At 36.1% G+C, this 14551-nt stretch overlaps 1 protein-coding gene across 1 annotated transcript in view; it reads right to left on the bottom strand.

Moving 5' to 3' along the window:
* Positions 1-14551, bottom strand: part of LOC308338766 (bifunctional heparan sulfate N-deacetylase/N-sulfotransferase 3) — a gene marked incomplete at its 5' end in the record, with an annotated part of 167949 nt that overhangs the window by 125680 nt on the left and 27718 nt on the right. The window contains one exon of the mRNA XM_080797038.1: positions 935-1022. Within this exon, the coding sequence (XP_080653164.1) occupies positions 935-1022 (88 nt within the window). The remainder of the gene's footprint in view (positions 1-934; positions 1023-14551) is intronic.

Raw genomic sequence — 14551 nt, 5'->3', positions numbered from 1 at the left:
TGAAACATGCTCAATTTTACTGCTCATAAGAGAAAAGTACCTTAAACCATAACATATCTCTACAAGGTCACCAAAAAGGCTAACATTAAAAAGACAAATAATATCAAATGTTAGTGGGAATGTAGAATAACAGGAAAACTCATATCTGTTGAGAATGTAAATTGATAGAACCATTTTTGAAAAACTGGCCATAAATGTGTTATATAACCAAAAATTTTACCTCTAGTTGACAGTCAACAGAAAAGAGTAGTTACGTTCTCTGAAGGATGGTACAAAAATGTTCTTAACATGATTATTTAAAAAAAAAAGAAAAAAGCTGAAGACTAGAAAAAAACCCAACCATCTACATTGGAAAGGAATAGAATAAAGAAATTTTGGTATACTCCCAGCAATGGAATGCAACACAGTAATGAAAATGGAAGAATTACAGTAATATCTGTAAAACCAGAATAATGTTGAATGAAACAAGGTGGCTCCAGAAGAGACCTTACACACGTCTCAGAGCCATGAGAACTAGTTTGTGATATTAGAAGTCAGGGTAGTGGATTTCTTTGAGGGAAGCTAGTGGCTGTGAGGAAGCACAAGGCGGTTTGTGGGGGGTGGGATTTGGTACCATTCTCTCTCTTGATGTGCGTGCTGCTTTGTGAAAATTCACTGAGCACTACCTTAATACTTATGCACATTTATCTATGTAAATTATAGTTCAGTAGAAAAGGAAAGCTGTTAGGCTATTAGAACATGGTGAATAAACTTTCAAACCATCCACATTTTGTAAATGTTAAAAAATGATAGATTAAGTGGAATTGAATAATGTGAAGAAAATAAAAATGGAGAGAGACATGGAATGTAGGAAGGTATGAAGAGAAGGAGGCACAATTTTTAAATAGAGTAGTCAGAGAGGTCTTGTGAGAATAATTAACTTCCGTTTTCTTACCTGTATGGTAAAATTTTCCTGAAAATCCCAGGTTGAACGTAAAATTTGTGATTTGTGCACGCAAAAGATTCTGAGTGTCAAGCAGGGCCTGAAATACACAGTTTTAAAAAAACCCACATTATCCGGTTAGAGAGTGGTTTTGAGAAGTTTTAAAAGATACCTTCCTTTTGCACTCAAGGAGTAAAACTAGTCTTTTATACATGAGAGAAAATGATGGAAAGTAGTGTCTTTACCACTTTACAACTAGAGAGATGCTTTCAAGATTATGTAAACATATACATATATTTATCCTTTAGCTTGCAATAAATCAGCAAAAAGTGTCAGCTAGAAAAAGGAAGTTACATGAAAAGTTTATTCTGCATATATTAAAGGAACTATTATCTAGTACATAAAATATATCTCCTTTCACTGCTCAGGGACATAGATCACCAACTGTCAAAAGAAGGACACTCTTTAAGAGTAACTATATAAGAATGTATGTTGAAACAATCATCGTTACTTTTCACGTATGTCTTTGCTCTTCAAAATCCAAGATTTTTCAATCTTTGAGTCTTAGATTCCCATGAGGTAGTGATTGTTCTTCAAAAGGGGATATCACAATAAAGTAAATCTCCAATTGGGCCTTTCATTAAAAAACAAACTAAACCCCTACTTCTGATAGTGAAACTCTTAAAACAGGGTCATCTTATGAAGTATTTACCACGCTATGAATTTTTAACGGCCTTCTTTTCTTCCTTCTCCTTCTTTTCTTTCTCATCCTCATTTAAATTCTTCTTCTCATACTCCTTCTCTCCCTGCCTTCCTCCCCACACAGACTATGGTAGCTGAGTACTCACTTCCAACTAGGCAGAAAGTAACACTAAATGTTAATTTGTAAAAGATCTAGTTAGCACTTCTTTTACACACAGGGAAACTGAGGAGAGATGACTTGCCCATTTTCACAGATAAAATTAATGGTCAATCGTAGATTGAGGATATAGATTGCTTGATTCCACATTGGGTACTCTTTTTCCCCCCATTCCATAGTACAGTTGGGCCCACAATAAGATCTTTTTCTTTTTTAAAGTAGCATGGCTGACGCCTGGAAGCCTTGCCCGCTCAGGTTTAAGGTTTCAATCTTTTTTTGGCAATATAAATAGATATACCTTTTATTCAGAGATTATCCCATGATTGATTGTATGCCTTATCTGTGCATGTATGTGATTCTTCTTATCGTGTAAAAACAGAGGAAGAGGACTTTTGAATCTCAAATTTAAGTTCATCTGACCAATGACAAGTTTTTGAAATTCAGGTATCTAAATCTTTTTCTATCACTACTCTGTCTACTTGAACAACTTCCTTTGATTGCTCAACTGAACTGGGAAATATGTGGGTCCCGAGGGCACTCAAAGATGGAAAACAGGTCTGTTTGTGGATTTCCATGCCTAAGTATTGAAGCAACACTGTTAACGACGGCAATGTCATTGGCAATGGCAATTTTCATTAAATTCTGGCATCACAAAGCCTGGACATGGGTTGGGCAGGGGAAGAAGAATTTGGCCAGTTCATCAGTGACAGAGTAAATAGTGGGACCCAGAACATACTGTGTGAAGGGGTGGGGAGTGATGTAAGGTGTGAGACTTTCTCTTTCTGTCCTAACAGAAGGAATATAAGGTATGGGGTAGGAAGGTATGGATTGAAGCGCCAGCTCTGGGACTTAGAGAAAAGGCATTTAAGACTTGGGAGTCAGATTGCTTCAGCTGGAATTCTGGATCTGCTTCTTCTTCTTCTTCTTTTTTTTTAAATTAAATTAAACTTAATTTAATTTAGCTTAATTTTTCCAGTGATCCAAAATTTATTGTTTATGCAGCACACCCAGGGTTCCATGCAATACGTGCCTTCCACAATACCCACCACCAGGCTCACCCAACCCCCCACCACCCCCCTCAAAACCCTCAGTTTTTCTCTCACAGTCCACAATCTCTCATAGTTTGTCTCCCCCTCCGATTTTGCTTCTATTCAGTATTGGGCATGTTACTAAAGTTTTCAAACCTCAGATGCATCACATGTAAAATAGGGGTAATAATAATTATCTTATTCCCTCTCTCTCTCTCTGCCTGCCTCTCTGCCTACTTGTGATCTCTCTCTGTCAAATAAATAAAAAAAAATCTTTAAAAAATAATAATTATTATCTCAGAGAACTTTTTGAGGGTGACATACTTTTATGCTCTTGGCACAGTGACTAGCACGTATTAGGTACCCGACAATTATTAGTTGCTGCTCCTCTATTATGGCTGCTGCTACTATCACTATTATTAATATGGTTGTTGTTATTGTCAGTGATGTTAGACAATTCATATTCTCTGAACTTTTCCCTTCATTTATTGGAGTGGAGACAATTATCTAACTCCTAGAGTTGTGATGAGGATTATAAAAGAGGTAATATATACAAGGGCTTAAGAAGCATTTTTAAAAAGTGGCATAAATATTAGGTGTTGATATAATTATCAACAGTCATAATATACATGTATATATATTTTTAAAGATTTATTTATTTGAGAGATAGAGAGAGCATGAGCGGCGGCAGAGGGAGAGAGAGAGAGAGAGTACCTGAGTGCATAGTAGGGGGGAGGAGCAAAGGGAGAGAATCTCAAGCAGATCCCCCACAGAGCATGAAGCCTGATGTGGGGCTGATCTCAGAGTCCTGAGACCAGGACCTGAGCCAAAATCAAGAGTCAGATGTTTAACTGACTGAGCCACCCAGGTGCCCCTTACATATGTACATATTTTATATTACTGACAATTATATCATCTATTTCATTTACTTGAAGTTGTTTTTCTCATTTTATTTGCCTTCATTCTCCTCCAGCCTTTCTCCTTGCTTCTTTTTCACTTCTTCTCCCCAGTTGAAGATTCTAGCTGGCTCTTCCTTCCCTTTTGATTTTATCTTCTTTATCCATCTTACTTATTTCATGTATTCATTCTACTTACTTTACTTAAGGGTTAAAATATGGATTTGGAATCCATTTTAAAATAATTTCTTGTGTGTTCAATGCTTTAAAGTTGGAAGTTTTTCTTTCTATCTCTTTGGAAAAAAAATCCCCAACTAAACTTAAACTTGAACTTTCTGCTTTGTGACTCTTGATTACCTTTTAAAACTTAAAATACTCGATAAGGAAAAAAAAAAAAAAAACCAACAAAACCCAACAAGCCTATCCTGTTCTCTTAGGCTTTAGAAACTAAATAATGCACCTGTGAACTAACCTCTTAAATCAACTAGAATACGTTGATCTAAATTATTGAATTGACCTGATTATGCAGGTTTGAGTTGGCATGTTACATATTTATTTGACATTCTAGAAACAAACACTAACACACATAAAAGATACTGAAACAGATGGTAGATACTAACATTATGCCTATAAATGGTGAAGAGGGAAATTTATTTCTAGATGATATTTTATATACTTAAGATAAGCAGTAATATTTCTTATCTTTTATATATATTTTTTATGAACCAGGTTTTGGGGGTATCTATGAGAACAACATTATATAGTCACCCATTACTTCCATCTTTTCAAAATATGCTTTTGTGCATATTTTTTGTGCTAGAGAACACAGCAATATTCTTAGAGGATACTCTTTTCATTAAACTCTTCATTGCTAGAATGATTTTATTCAACATTAGTCTTTTTAAAACTGAGTCTATTATTACTATCAATAAAGTATTCAAAACTGATATAAATGATACTTTGCTTTACTCTTTATGTGTAACATGTTAAAAGTGGTGTGATAATATTTAAAAAATCTCATGATAATAAGCCAAAGCAATGTTCTAATACCAAATTCAGAAAAACATATGCATTTTGCCCAAGCAAACTGTCTGTGATGTGCAGAGTACTTTGGTCATGGAGAAGGGAAAGAACCACAACCACCTGGAGAGGTACCATCTAATGGTCTCCTCCAGGCCAAGAACCCTAAGAACATAGATAATCTACTGTCAGGAGTGTCTGATTATTGAAAAATGGTACTTTTATTTTTAACTATTTCAAAACTTTTTATACAATAGCAAAATAATTTATAATTCCATGCATCAGTAATTTTTTTTTCCTAAAGATTTTATTTATTTATTTGAGAGAGAGAGAGATACAGAGTGAGACAGAGCATGAGGTGGGGGGTCAGAGGGAGAAGCAGACTCCCATAGAGCTGGGATCCTGACTCGGGACTCTATCCGAGGACTCCAGGATCACGATCTGAGCTGAAGGCAGTCGCTTAACCAACTGAGTCACCCAGGTGCCCGTCAGTAGTTATTTTTAAAATAACATGTTACTTTTTCTAATTAAAAACTCAAAATCACTAAAAAATCCACCTCTCAGGATAAGTTAATATTATGATGGAATTCTTTCCCATTTTTATCAATAACTATCTAAATATATGCAGATCTATATAGGTATAGGTAAGTGAAATTAGAGCCATAAAGCAAAAATTAGAACTATACCAATTGTTACTAAAAATACAGTTTCAAATTTTGCCTATTTATTTATTTATCTATCTTTTAAATGTTTTGTTTGTTTATTTGAGAAAGAGAGAGAGAAAGAGAGAGATACAAGCAGGGGCAGCAGCACAGGGAGAGGGAGATGCAGACTCTCCATCGAGCAGGGAGCCTGATGCAGGGCTTGATCTCAGGACCCTGAGATCATGACCTGAGCTGAAGATGGATGCTTAACCAACTGAGCCGCCCAGGCATTCCACTTTGTCATTTAATAGTATGTTATGAGCTTTTTCCTGTCACATTAACCTTCCAAAACCAAATTTGTTAATGAGTGCAGAATACTGCATCAAATTGGTGTCCTACAATTTATTTAGCCATTTCATCTTACTCTTGTACATTTAGGTTGTTTGCATTTTTTGTGTAATATAAATACTGCTCTGTGTATCCATACATATTTATATAGCAATGAAGTAGCCATTTCTGCAAGAGGATAAGAATAATTCTACTCACTTTGGCAAATAAAACAATTTTTTAGCAAATTTGAAAATGCTATGAAAATATTAAAAGAGGACATAACATCCACTTAAAATTATATAGATTCATAGATTTAATAAAATTAAATAGAACTGACCTATGAATATAATTTAACATGAAAATCTGGCTATTTCCAAAATGATTTTTTCAAATCTTAAATCTGAATGCTCTCCTACAAACTTAGTTTTTTGAGGGTTTATTCCACAAAGCCAAAAACCCTTGCAGGCATTAAGAGATCCAGTTGAAGGCCAAGAAGATGTAATTTAAAGAAATTGAGCTCTAAGAACTGAGCAACATGGGAGCTTTTATGTATCATTGGGCTTTCTCCAACTTTCTTTAACAGAGGGAATATATCAATTAAAGTAAATCAAAGACAAAATTTAAAAATAATTGCAAAAAAGTTTTATATGGAGATTCACGTTAGTATTCATTACATGTGTGACATTCTTTGAGGGAACGTTTACTAATTTCATGTTTCTTATCTGTGTTTCCCAGATGATATTTTGACCTGTTTTATCTTTTATAAGGTAACTAAAGGAGTTGGTGAGCCAAATTAAAGCTGGGGAAAACATTTTATTGCTGGTTGTGGTTTTTCAGCAGCAGGCAAAAATAGTGTTTCAGCACAGAATTTTTAGTCAGTGTTTTCTTGGTCAGCCAAATACTAGTTATAAACATATGTAATCTCCTAAAGTAAGTGAAAATGATTGGGCAGCTATTTGCAGGATCTTGTATCTATCTCCTCACAAATGTGCACACTCTGGCATCATAGGCATTAACTTAAAAGATCATTATTCCCCCTTCAGACCAGATGCATGATTTATATAGTTGAAGTGACTTCCCGCAGTCACAAAGTTAGTTAAGTGCTGAGGAAGTGATTCAAGCAAGGATTTTAGATTTCAAAGCTCACTGCTTTTGTTGTCCACAGACACAACAAGAATATTAACGTTGAACACTGATACCAGTGATGTACAGAGCCATTGGTGACAAAATCCACTAGAAGGGAGGAAAAGGTGGCTTTTCGTATCACTTTCACTCACTGGTTGCCACTCCTAGTTTCCCAAACCCAAAGGTATGAGGGGGATGGGAGGACTAGGTTGGTCAGTGAATAGCCAGCCCAACCAGGAATATTTACCACCCCCTACCCCTGGCGTTCATAGTGAAAAGCAGTCCCTCAGTCCACCTCGTGTGGAGCGGACTGCAGGGTGATGAAGGGCTGAAATGCCATAGCTGGCACCTTGGTCTCCTCCTCACAGGTGTAGAACTAGGAAAGGTCTCTATATAAGACCTGTTCCCAGACCAGGAAGATATGAAAGCCTGCTGAAAACAGTTAATTGGGCATAACATTAGAGTGAAGGCACCTTGCATAATTAGAGGGAAGGCAGCTTTAGAGGAAAACAATGAACAATAAGGCCAGGGCCAACTCTACTATTTGAGCTGCCTACCCACTGCCACTGGGGTGGGAAATCAGAAGGAAATGGAGGCAATTGGGTCAGCCAGTGGAATACATCAGATTTGGCCACTTTTTGTAATAGTATTTAAACTCTCTTGATAAGAAACCTGTAGATCTAGAGCTGTACTACCTGATAGTAACATTCCTAATGGTAAAACAATCACTCAGTTTTTAGTTGTCTAAATTTAAAGTCTACACACAAAAAGGAAGAAACTATGTTCATCCCGCTAACTTAAAATATAAATACCAAAGGTTGGAGTGTGTTTTCCATGATTTACATGAGCCCTATCACATTTGGGAAAATTGATAGGGAACTTTCACCTAGCAATTTGCTAAGTAGAATCAGGTGTTTTAGAGATTATCTTGCTTACTGTTGACATTACCTTAAGTCACGGCCATCATATACTGAATGCTTAGACCTTGAGGGTGGCCTCACTAACACGGCATGATGAATGCATAGCAGATTTGGAATCAGAGTGACTTAGGAGTCTGACTCAGCCATTTGACTACTGTCTAAGCCTTGTCAAGTTACTGATCCTCTCCAAATCAGTTTCCTCCTCTAGAAAATGATAACAATATACTGCTTCTGGATTTGGTATAAAAATCAAATGAGAAAATGCATATATGGGCCTAAAACCTTCCCTAGGACATAGAAGTGTTTTAGCTCTGTGAATGGAATCATTTGTTCCCTTCTCAGAACCTTAGAAACTCCTGGGCACCTGGGTGGCTCAGTGGGTTAAAGCCTCTGCCTTTGGCTCAGGTCATGATCTCAGGGTCCTGGGATTGAGCCCCACATCGGGCTCTCTGCTCAGCAGGGAGCCTGCTTCCTCCTCCGTCTCTCTCTGCCTGCCTCTCTGCCTACTTGTGATCTCTATCTGTCAAATAAATAAATAAAATCTTAAAAAAAAAAAAAAAAAGAACCTTAGAAACTCCTTCTCGTCCTATCACAAAATTCTGTCTTCTATTTCTCACTGTGACCTATCTTGGGTAAAATCAGGCATATGCCTAAAATTTCAAATGGTATTTTCAAATTTCCTTTCTAAGTAACTTTAGTGAATTCTTTATTCTCCAACTCGATGTTTACGTATTTTATTGTTTATATTGTAGTAACAGAGTAAGGACAAAGGTTGGTGTGAAAGCAAGGAGAAAATAGCTATGTAATAATCTTAAATTATTTCTGTTACATATTTAAACTGGTTCAGAGCATACATTATACATAACCTCTAGATTATACAGATGAGAGGTGGTTTTGCCAGAACATCTGTTGACACAAAATTGGCAAATAATGATATGTGAGTGGGAAAATAGAGAACAATTAAGTAAGTGCTATTTTAAGTATTCACTTGAAATTGTTAGGCATCCTCTGTTTAGCTTATGGCTGATATACTAAAATAGTCAAAATACTAATGTAATTTTTAAAAAAAGAAGCATAAAAGTAGTTCACAGTTTCTTACAATATAGAATCTTTAGGAAACGGTAAGTTATATCTCCCTCATTCCATTATACAGGAAAAATTTTTATGTGTTACAATAAACATAATTTTAACACCTTAGTAATTTAAAATTCTTGCTTTTAGCAGCAAAGCAGAGAAGGAAGCAGATATGTAGGATTCCATACCAGGGGACTGGGGCATTTCATTCCACATATGAATGAAATCATATGGTATTTGTCTTTCTCTGACCAAATTATTTCACTTAGCATAATTATTTCACTTAGCATAATGCTCCGTCCATGTCATTACAAATGGCAAGATTTCATTCTTTTTTATGGCTAGTATTCCTGTGTGTGTGTGTTTGTGTGTGTGTGTATGAATATATACATATAAACATACATACATACATACATACATATACCACATTTTTATCCAGTCATCAGTCAATAGACACGGGCTGCTTTCATAATTTGGCTATTGTAAATATTACTTCTATAAACATAGCAGGGTCCATGTATCCCTTTGAACTGGTGTTTTTGTGTTTTGGGGGTACATACCAGTAGTGCAATTGATGAATGGTAGGGAAATTCTAATTTTTAACTTTTCGAGAAACCTCCATACTGCTTTCCACAATGGCTCCACCAGTTTGCATTTCCCACCAGCAGTACAAGAAGGTTTCTCCTTCTCCACATTCTTGCCAACACTTGTTGTTTCTTTTGGTTTTGATTTTTAGCCATTCTGATAAGGTGAGTATGGTGAGGTGAGGTGGTATCATTGTACTTTTGATTTGCATTTCCCTGATGATGAGTGATGTTGAGCATCTTTTCATGTGTCTGTTGGCCATCTGGATGTTCTTTTTTGGAGAAATGTCTGTTTGTATCTTCTGCCCATTTTTAATTGGATTATTTGTTTTTTGGGTATTGGGTTGTATCAGTTCTTTGCATCTATGTTCATCAGGGATATTGGCCTGTAGTTATTTGTATCTGTGGTATTGGTTGTAATTTCTCTTCTCTCATTTGTTATTTTATTTATTCGGGCCCTTTCTCTGTTCTTCTGAATAGAGTCTGGGTAGAAGTTTATCAATTTTATTAATTTTTTCTAAGAACCAGCTCCTGGTTTCATTGATATGTCCTTTTTTTTTTTTTAATACCTATGTCATTTATTTCTGTACTAATCTTTATTATTTCCTTCCTTTTGCTGGCTTTAGGCTTTATTTGTTGTTCTTTTTCTATATCCTTTAGGTATATGGTTAGGTTGGTTATTTGAGATTTTTCTTGCTTCTTAAGGTAGACCTGTATTGCTATATATTTCCCTCTTAGGACTACCTTTGCTGCATTCCAAAGGCTTGGACTGCTGTGTTTTCATTTTCATTTGCTTCCATGTACTTTTTGATTTCTTCTTTGATTTTTTGGTTGACATATTCATTGACTAGTAGCTCTTGCTTCAGTGAAGGATAAATGGGGCTCAGACAGACCTCTGGGTGCTTCAGGTAATAAAGTCAAGTTTTGATCAATGAAGAACCTCTTAGTGTGGCTTTACGGATCCTTTTTGGAGTGGGCTGAAATGCTTTATGACTTTTTTTTTTTAAATGAAAACTGGAGTTAAGACACAAGTGTATACTTTGCCTAGCAACTTTAGTCTGTTGGAACCTAACTGTAAATGCAGAAATAAGAAAAATGCCTGGGAAATCAGAACAGCTACCCAGAATCAAGTATTAGAGCTATTGAACATTGTTTAAGAAAGGGTTTCATGCTCTCATTTGGAATCACTTTAGTTTACATATGGGTCTACAAACTTTGTCTTCTGGATTCCAAAAATATAGCAGATAAGTTAGCCTACAGAAACTGACCACAAGAAAAGGTGCTAAAGTACTTAATGGAAGAATTAGATGGAAAAAGTGCAAATCAACACAAAAACTAAATATATATACATATTAGGTTGGAGGCAAATGGCTGAGTGAACCACCATTGCCTCTGAACCTTCACAGCACTAAATCCAATCACCGATGTTCAGTAAAAACTGAATACGATAAAGTTGAAAGTAAAAGTTGTGCTGTTGAGTTAATTAATCAACGCATTAATCAAGTATACATTCACTGAGTACGCACTATGTGTCAGACCTTTTGCTGGTTGCTAGGATAATCAATTTACATCCACCCCTCAGTGACAAGATGTTTCAGGAAGAAAAGAGATATTTGAGAAAAGTTTTTTGTTCTCTAAAGTGGTAAACAATGTATAAAATATAGTCTAAAATAAGTTTTCTGGAAGATGGTTTATAGTCAAACCCCTTAACTGAATGACTTAGAGATAAGTCAAACAATTTTAGGCTTCAAATCATTCTTCGCACTCAGGTCCAGCCCAAAGACCTTCTTATTGTTAGGGAAACACTCCAGAATTGTTCTTACTTCTGCATCTTTGCTCTCAATGTTATGCCTGTCTTTCCCAGATCATTACATTTTTACAATTTGCATTTCTTTTATGTTTCTGCTCAAATATTACCTTATCAGAGAGGCTTTTCCAGACCATTCTTATAAATTTGGCAACAACACACCTCCACCTCCTGAGGCCCAGACTTTCTCATCTTCCTTGCGATACATTACTTTCTCCACAGCATCTGTCAGTACCTAATACGTTATATTGTATACGTGTTTATTTTATTTATTTTTAAAACATTTTATTTATTTGAGACAGAGAGAGAGAGAGAGAGAGAGAAAGGGAGAGAGAGAGAGAGAGAAAGAGAGAGCATGAGCAAGGGGAGGGGCAGAGGGAGAAATAGACTCCTTGCTGAGCAGGGAGCCCAATATGAGAATCAATCCCAGGATTCCAGGATCATGACCTAAGCCAAAAGCAGATGCTACCCAATTGAGCCACCCAGGTGTCCTTTGTATACTTGTTTATTGTTGTCTACTCTCACTGAACATAAGAAATATGAGAGCAGGGACTTTGCCTCATTCACTGAAGACTGCAGTTGCAGGCCAGTGCCTGCAACTTGTAAAATTTGTTGAATGACTGAACAAATGAATCTATGCTTCTGAATTGGAACTTCAGGTAGTTGAGCCTAAAGCTGAAGTATAATTCTGGAACTAAAAAAGTAACTAAAATTGAGAAAAATGAGTTTTTTTAGACCAGTCCAGCTTCTGTGGAACAGCGGTCATAGCAAAAAGGATGGTGACTCCAAACATGGAAAGAGAGAAAAGGCCAGCCAACTTGAAGAGACCAGAAATAGAAATGGCCTAACGTCTGACAAAGGCTTCAAGCCAAGTCAAGCTACCAGAATAATTTACTATGACTTTCTGACAACATTCCAATTGGGAGGCTATTAAGAAAGATAATAATGTGGTTTCTAGGGGGAAGGTCCCAGGGCTTGAATCCCAGTCCAAGACACTGAGTAACCTTTCCTCTAGCCTTTCCTAAGCCTCAATTCCCTTATTCTGAAAAAAAAAGTGGAGGGGTGGTGTGACAATGCCTATCTCATAGGGTTATAAGGTTATATAAGGTTGTAAGTTCTGGATGATGTTGTTTATGTAAAGCTTAGTACCTTGAACATGATAATCACAATAAAACTTTAATACCTTATTCTAATTCTAAAAACTATGTATAACACTGAAAGTGATGAACATCAGACGTGAGTTAAAAAAGTTAAAAAAAGGAAAAAAAATGATAGGAATATAAAATGGAGTCAACTATAATACAAATATAAAAAATGAACAATTAATATGCTGGGCACTGATATTAGTTCTGTTTTGGCTATAGTGCACCGGACATGGTGGGGGAAACATATAACTACAACTAGAAAAGGGGAAAGACCCCAGGAGTTCTTTCATGGAGATGGTCCTTTATTTCTTCAGGGGACGAAAGAAGTATTTGGTGACCAGAACCTGACTAGAGCGTCCTCTGCTTGGGATGGAACTAAGAATGCCAATAAAGTATGATAATCACAGGGTAGAATCACAGAATGTTAGAGGTGGAAGATATTTTAGAGATTGCCAAACCTGGTAATTCTCAAATTGTTGCACTGAAGCATCTGTCTTTGAACAGGAGGATAAACATATAACTGCCCATCCCTCATATTCCTGAGACTTTGCTCTATATATTGACATAGTTCCTATAAAGAAAAAGATTTTTTTTTTTTGAGTCTATGCTTAACTGAAAAATCCAAGGAGATTTTTCAATAATTTACCTTGGTTTTAATAGAATATTTTTAATTGTTCACCAGCTAAATCATAAGAGCCAACCAAAGGAAAACAAGGAAAAATCACTTTCTGTTAAATTTGTAAAATGTAATTCTACTCATGTATATTATTTTAACTTCATCTCTTCTTAGCTGATCCAATCAGACCTTCTTGTAAAACTCTTGTGCCTCATAAAACCTCTAGAATTTTGGCCTGGAATTATTCTTGACTAAAGAAGCCTTTTTTAATACAGGGACTAACTAGGTCACAGGCATTTGAAAATTACTTATGTCTGACTAATTTACCTAAACAGAAGTATTTCCTTTCTTTCCTGATTTATTTTTCCTTTAGAGTGAAAAAAGCTAGGAAAAGTTATAGGTTTTAAAGAAATAATAAGATCAAAATCAGTTGGAAATAGTGCTTGCAGATTTTAATATCCGGTTTTATAATATTTATTTGTTAATGAGATAAATAGCAGCTTGTTTGTATTGCTCTCCCAGTTTGCATGATTTCAAGCTTCTCTTGCAAATAGGAAGTTCATTTGGCTATTTTAATTAATTAAAGGTCAAAGAACCTACAGCCAATTAATGTCAAGTTAAAAAGCCCACGACTGCTAACTTCGTATTTATCCCCAGGGGATTTAATAAGATGGTACAGTCCATTTCATTTTAGAATGCACCTTTCAGTGGTTTATAATGCCCCCCAAACTGATTTCTCAAAGCAGATTTGCTTTGATTTAAATTAAATTTGCTCTCAAACTTTTGCACACTGTTTAAAATATCTGACATTCACCTCTTTGTGAAATGTGGAATCAAATGCAGGATGGCTCAGTGCCCTACCAGGTTTTCTCAGCAGGGTTGTGTTAGTTGTATAGGTGAAGGAGAAGGTAGTTTAGGTGGCTTCTTATTCCTAATGGTGAAGTAAGGGGTCCTGTGAGACAATGCCATGAGGATTAGATGGTCCTTTGTCACGGCTACTCCAAGAGCCAGGTATGTAGTTAATTTATGAATTTGTGTTTGTGGCAGGTGGTCTCTTTCCACTGGTGTTCTAGCCCTGTGTGCCTTTTCTTTTTAGGCATGTTCTTTGAGCTACAACAGGGATAGCCTTTATGTCCATGATGGACTTAGCCTGATGTGTCCTTTCTTTTTTGGCTAGACTTTTCCTCCCTAGTTATCACTGCTTCTACCTTGTTCTCAAAGTTTATGTCTTACTCCTCATTGCTCAGGATCAATAATGAGCTCCTAGTTACATGAAACCCTTTTTATTTTTAAATATATCACTTGTTATAAAATCCTCTGTCATACGCCTCCTGCTTGGAAAGAAGGTGGAAATACTCACCAGATGCTGATGTGTAATTGGCATGTGGGTTTCACATGTACACAGGCAAAGCACAGAATAGAAATTTCAGTGCTTTAGTCTTTGAAATCATTAAACAGAATATCAAAGATCACGTTTGCTACATTGTGGCTTCAGACCATTCCCAGTATCTCTTCTAACAATATACCCTAGGCTTGATTTAAATTCTGAATTATAATTGGTAAGTTGACTCAAAACTGGAA

Source organism: Martes martes (assembly GCF_963455335.1).
Source record: "Martes martes genome assembly, chromosome: 2".
In the NCBI taxonomy this organism is placed as follows: Eukaryota; Metazoa; Chordata; class Mammalia; order Carnivora; family Mustelidae; genus Martes; species Martes martes.
Note: the sequence above shows the minus strand (reverse complement) of the source record. Positions and strands in the feature narration are given on the sequence as shown.